Source organism: Cyprinodon variegatus, unplaced genomic scaffold, assembly GCF_000732505.1.
Source record: "Cyprinodon variegatus isolate N-32 unplaced genomic scaffold, C_variegatus-1.0 Scaffold324, whole genome shotgun sequence".
Taxonomy (NCBI): Eukaryota; Metazoa; Chordata; class Actinopteri; order Cyprinodontiformes; family Cyprinodontidae; genus Cyprinodon; species Cyprinodon variegatus.
This window is the reverse complement of record NW_015150777.1, coordinates 149390-154886: the sequence shown is the minus strand read 5'-3', so window position 1 is coordinate 154886 and position 5497 is coordinate 149390. Positions and strand designations below refer to the sequence as shown.

The window sequence follows — 5497 nt, the reverse complement described above, 5'->3', positions numbered from 1 at the left end:
AGCAAGGGGGATTGGTTGAACTGGTTCTAATTCTGATCTAGTGAGATTAGAATTAAATTTCACCAGACAGAGGTCAAACATTTTAGAATTACCAAAGGTCGACAAATGGAAAGTTTTAGCTTTGTTATCCCAAATTAAAGAATGCTTCATCTTGCTTATCACACCTCTCAGGGCAAATGTGTAGAATAACACAAGTGATTGAATAAATCTTGCTTTCATCAAATACAACTATGTCAAAGTCCAAAACCAGAAGAATAATACCTAAAACTGATAATGAACTAAAATGATTTAGGATAAAATTTGACAAAATATCATGGAAAATTCTCTTTTGACAGAAAACATACTGTTTGGGTCTAATCAATATCTTAACATTATGTCAAGTTTTTCTCTTTATTTCTTTGTAATTAATTAGATATTGGAGATGCTTACAGTACTGATTGGAAATGTAGATGGGAATATAGACATAACTTCCAGATTTGGGCCATTTGCAGCCCGTTGCTGTGCATGGTACTGCATTCCTCTTTCTGCTCGGTGCAATGTCACCAAAGATGAGTGGTGTCTCTGAAAACCATAAAAAATAACACAGAAATAGCAGTTTATCAACCTTATCAAACCAAAAATGTTTTTTTTTAATTACTGTATTTCTGGCAACTCTATCTCTAACAATATGGGTACATTGTATTAAGGATCTCTACTGTATTAATTTCCTGTGTTTTTCTTCTCTCATCTAGTGGCTAATCTAAATACAACAGTGGACAAGTTCAAAAATATTCATTCTGGTTTACTCTTGGAAATATGAAATTAAATTACAGCCTCAGGATTGTGTGTAACTGTCATCTTACTTATGTCGGCATTTGCTTTGGAGATGACCTCAGTGGGATCTGTGTTCTCATCTGTGGAAAAGGAAAAAATAAGTCTACCTGACAAGAGAAAGTGATACATTTTCCTTCCGGATTTTTGATGTTAACTTGAGCACTCACCAATTTGGTTTTCATTGTCAGCTGCTCTCTGCAACACAAACAGAGACTTCAGCATGTCATCACAACCACGTTTTCTGTTTCATTACACTTTTGACATTTTCTGTTTATAATGCTGAAAAAAAACATTATACCTAAACATATTAACCGTCTCTTTGGTGCAAAGAAGCATTTGAGGTTTCTGTCTTCCTACATACCAGTGGAACAGCTGTCATCGAGAGGAAGAGGAGAAAGAGGAAAACTGGAATCATGTTGCTTCTCCTCTGCAGGGAACCTTATGACCTGAAAAAGTCTGAATCTAGGTAGAGTAAAGTAGAGTTTTGTTTTTGAGTTAAATGTTATAATCTTGGTTATGAAACAAAACATCAATCAAAGAAGAGAGATGAGCAATGTTAGAGAAGTTTACCTGCTTCACCTGGAGTCTGATGCTGGATGCAGCAGGTGCTCAGCCTCTCTCCTTTTAAGCACAGCCAGCATAAGGTGTGGCAAAGGTTACATTGTTTAGGCCATTAATCAGCCGGCAGTAAGATGACTGATCTTGGTTCAATACAAGAAAACCGAGCTGACAGTGTTTCTCTAGAAACAATAACCAGATCAACACTTTAAGGAAGTAGTTAGATATGCATAGTTTCATATGAATGTTCACTTTGTGTTCTTTGTTTTAACTTAGTGAAGCAATTGAAAGGGTTGGGTAAAGAAAAAGTGTAATTAAGAAAAGAATGTATGCAGCACAAAAAACAGAAATAGAACTTGGCAAACACAAAACATGCAGTGGCCCAACCTTTTTGTTAGAAAAATAGATAGAAAAAAACAAACATTTATCTCTCTGTGAGCTCCATCACAAAGAGATAAATGTTTGTACTTCTATCTTTTTGGGACTATTAAACTTTAACTGGTGGCTCTCTGTCACTCATCATGATAATAAAAATGCTACTAAAAATAACTGTATGTCTCGCAGGGTAAAAATGAGGGGTTGGCTGGAGCTTACAATGACTGACCCCTAAGCTTAACCTGTTATGTGTTATGCTGCTGACTTCAAACTGTCCCTATTTGGCCATGTCCAATAATCTAATTCTCCCAGTGACTCCACAGTAGCCGTCTCCCCTGTTCGAGGCAGTGGCTGTGTAAAGTTTATGGTAAATGAATGAGGTAAGCTGATGATTCTGAGATGAACAGCCGTTCTGGACTTCTTCAGAAGTGACACATTGAGGCTTCTGCCTGCCTCAGGTAGTGGTCTTGGTTGCACTGTTGTATTGCTGCATGTGCTGCATGTGAGAAAATAAAAATTTTATTCCTCTTTTTTTTAACTAATTGTCATGTTGGGTGCAGTGGTCTGCGAAAGGTCTTTACTCCTCAACCTTGGAATCATACAGACAGGCATACAGGCATGTGCATGTGGCACATGCAAATCATTAGGTGACCTAGATTTGCCTGAGTTTGATTTTTTGTCTGTTTTTACAAAGAGACGAAAATCACCAACTAGGAAAAGTTATTATGTGTACATTTTATGCACTCATGTCATCTTTACATCAACTCCTGCCAGCTAGGGAATCTATGGCATGCCTACAGCAAACCATGAACGCTAGGAGGAAAAAGCAGCTGGTTTAGTCAGCTAGAGGTTGGTGAGGAGTTTGGTGTTACATTATCAGATGATTAAAATTAAACATTATATGTTAGATGAAAAATAAAAATATAGAATAAAATCAATATGACATTAATGGAAATCCCAGCAACGTGATTTACTTTGGTGGTAGTGATGGGGGTCTGATTGAATGGATCATACTTCTGGGTGGGGGGTGCCATAACCCCAATAATTACTAGCTTGATTAAGTATGAATGCATGCCCTACTTTAAGGTTACAAAGCTGTTTTACAAGCTGATGCTGCTCTGCACTGCATTGTACTACTTTTATATGGAAAACCCGTAAGCTGTATGATTATCTACAAGTCATGGCAGAACCTGATATTCCTGCAGCACCTGTTAAATAGAATCTCATGATGTGCACATTATAGTCACGCACTGCCAAACACCTTTAGAATAGACAATGGAACCCTCTGTGGGATCTGTCCAAATGCCAAAGATAGCATCTAAAAGCGCCATGTAGTCGAGTGCAAAAAATTCAGTACATTTCTCCGATCACTTTTTTTTTTTATTAAGACATGATTTTCCATTTTTTTCACATGCACTTTTTCCTAAATCAATTTCTTTTCATGAATTTATTTTATAGTCATGCTCTTTTGTCTTTCTTATCATAATGAGTGCATTTTTGTGCTACCCTACATAAGGCATATGTAAGTCTTATAGGCTTCTTTTGAACTGAAAGCAGTCTTAGTAAGTAAATCAACAATGGCCATTAACACACACATGACTGAGTCATTCTCATGTACAACAGGTGAATAAACAGATATAAGTCACTGATCAACCTTGGGAGAAAAGGCAAGACTGAAAACCAAGTAGACAATTATATTAATACATACTGTTTATTTCTGTCAGGTATGCTCTCTGTTGTATGTAAGATGGGTTTACTTCATTATTTAGAAATGATTGTTTTTCTTGGCTTGATATATATTTTAATATCTATTAACAATATTTTGTGTCTTCTTAGGCTCAGTGTTAATGTGTGTTATTAGTACTTTAGTCTTGAAGGATTTAAAATAATAGTATTTAGTATGACTGAAATGCACACCTCAATAAACTTTTTCGTGTACAGTTATCAAGAAGTAAAGTTTATCTATTACAATCTGGCACTTCAAACTACAGAAGTCTATTGTTTTCATCTTGGATAAACAAACAAACACATATTTCCTGCTCATGCTGTCTGTCACATGCTGAACATAAATCTCTCCTTTTATTTGTGTTATTTAAAGAACAGAATGTCTTCGAGTGTTGTGTCTTAGAGAGAGTTTTTTTTTTTTGGTATGAAACTCGCATAACTGGAAAACTTCTAGGTTGGCATGAGGACTTCAAACAAAAGGTTTACTATGTGTGTCAGGAATAACGTCAACGCTTTTGTTTTTTTTCTCAACGTATGACTCAAAAGGCTACCATTTTTTCAGCTAGAGTTTTATGGTTGAATAACATTCAACCATAAAAAAAATTTTGCAGTGATCATTTCTATACAAAAAATAAGCAAAAAGGACATTTTCTAAACCTTAATTCATACATACGAAATGCATATTTTAAAGAAAAGTGGAAGATTGTTTAACCTGTTGAGGTTTCTGTCTTCAACCTGTTGAAAATAGAATAAATAGATGTACTGGAATTTATGATCAAGTGGTTGTTACAGACAAGTTTACATATGTTCCAATTTTAGATACACTGCGATCTATTCTTACAAATCTAAATGCATGTTGAATATTTTCATCTGACCATATTTCAGCGGTTTGTATTTAGATTTAAAAGATGGTCTATATATGAAAAAACATCCTTCTTTTCCAAGGAGAAAAATGCAAATGTTTTTTATTTTGTTTTCTATGCCAAGATTTTATTGCCATTTTTTTGATGTGCTGAAATTAATAAAAAGATTTTTTTTCCCCTCAAAATTCTTATTCAAGTTTTGGCTGTACACCTTGAGATAAATATAAAATTGTACTTTAACACCAAAAGTCAATTTCAACACTGAGCCAGGTTATGGTCCTGCCCTGTACGGTGTTAAACTTGGAACTCTGAATTTTACAATTAATTTTACTCCACTTAGTGTTGATTTTTTAAAAGTGTTAAACTAAGTTAATAATTGTCAAAATAATTTTTATTTTACTCTATAACTCTATAATTATATTGCTTAGCATTTGGTACAGATTTTTGGCCATATCTAATCAATTTATTTAAAGACACATTATGTAAGTTTTTACAGAAAAATATGTTTAAACCAACTAGTTATTAGGCATAGACCAGATTTTGAAACACACATCCTCCAGTCTGGACGAGATTAAAGCCTTTTTCTGAAGTTTACCGTCTGCCTGATTTTTTTGCAAGTATTTAGATGAAATTTGTCAAATTTGTTTTTCTTAAAGTCATTTGATTTAGTCAACGGCTGGTTGTATTTGTTGCATTCAGTAAAAATGTTACACTTGACAGCTGAATGCCCAGACCCTTCCATAATTTATTACTAAATGGACCTGTCATACTAGTTTCAACTTAGTTTCCTTCCTTGTTAGAGTAAATACAGTGAGATAAAGGGTTTTGTTGTCAACTTCAGCCTCCTGGATTAATGAATATGAACAAAGAGGGGTTACATCTTTGTAGAGCTCATTTGGTTGTATGGTTGACATTAACTATTAGATCTATAAATGTTTTTTATTCACCAGACCTCCAGATGAAACAAAACTGGTTTCAAGACTCAAAGTCTACAGTAATGCAGATTCAACTTGTGTATGACAATAGATTTATAGCCATGATAGATAAAGACTTAGGTGTTGAACTACATGACCAGTCTTTAAATGTTAGATATGGTATTTGCGTCTACCAATTGCTCAGGTGAACTGAAAAAATGTAACAAAGTAATGTAGATGAAAGCTACC

General features: G+C 34.5%; 1 protein-coding gene across 1 annotated transcript in view; it reads right to left on the bottom strand.

Moving 5' to 3' along the window:
• The window catches only part of LOC107091069 (astacin-like metalloendopeptidase), a 3107-nt gene extending 1684 nt beyond the window's left edge, over positions 1 to 1423 (bottom strand). The window contains exons 1-5 of the mRNA XM_015384795.1: positions 1384 to 1423; positions 1175 to 1275; positions 981 to 1008; positions 843 to 893; positions 430 to 561 (exon numbers count right to left, since the gene is read on the bottom strand). Coding sequence (XP_015240281.1) covers positions 430 to 561; positions 843 to 893; positions 981 to 1008; positions 1175 to 1228 — 265 coding nt within the window. The 5' untranslated portion in view covers positions 1229 to 1275; positions 1384 to 1423. The remainder of the gene's footprint in view (positions 1 to 429; positions 562 to 842; positions 894 to 980; positions 1009 to 1174; positions 1276 to 1383) is intronic.
• Between the last annotated feature and the right edge of the window lie 4074 nt (positions 1424 to 5497).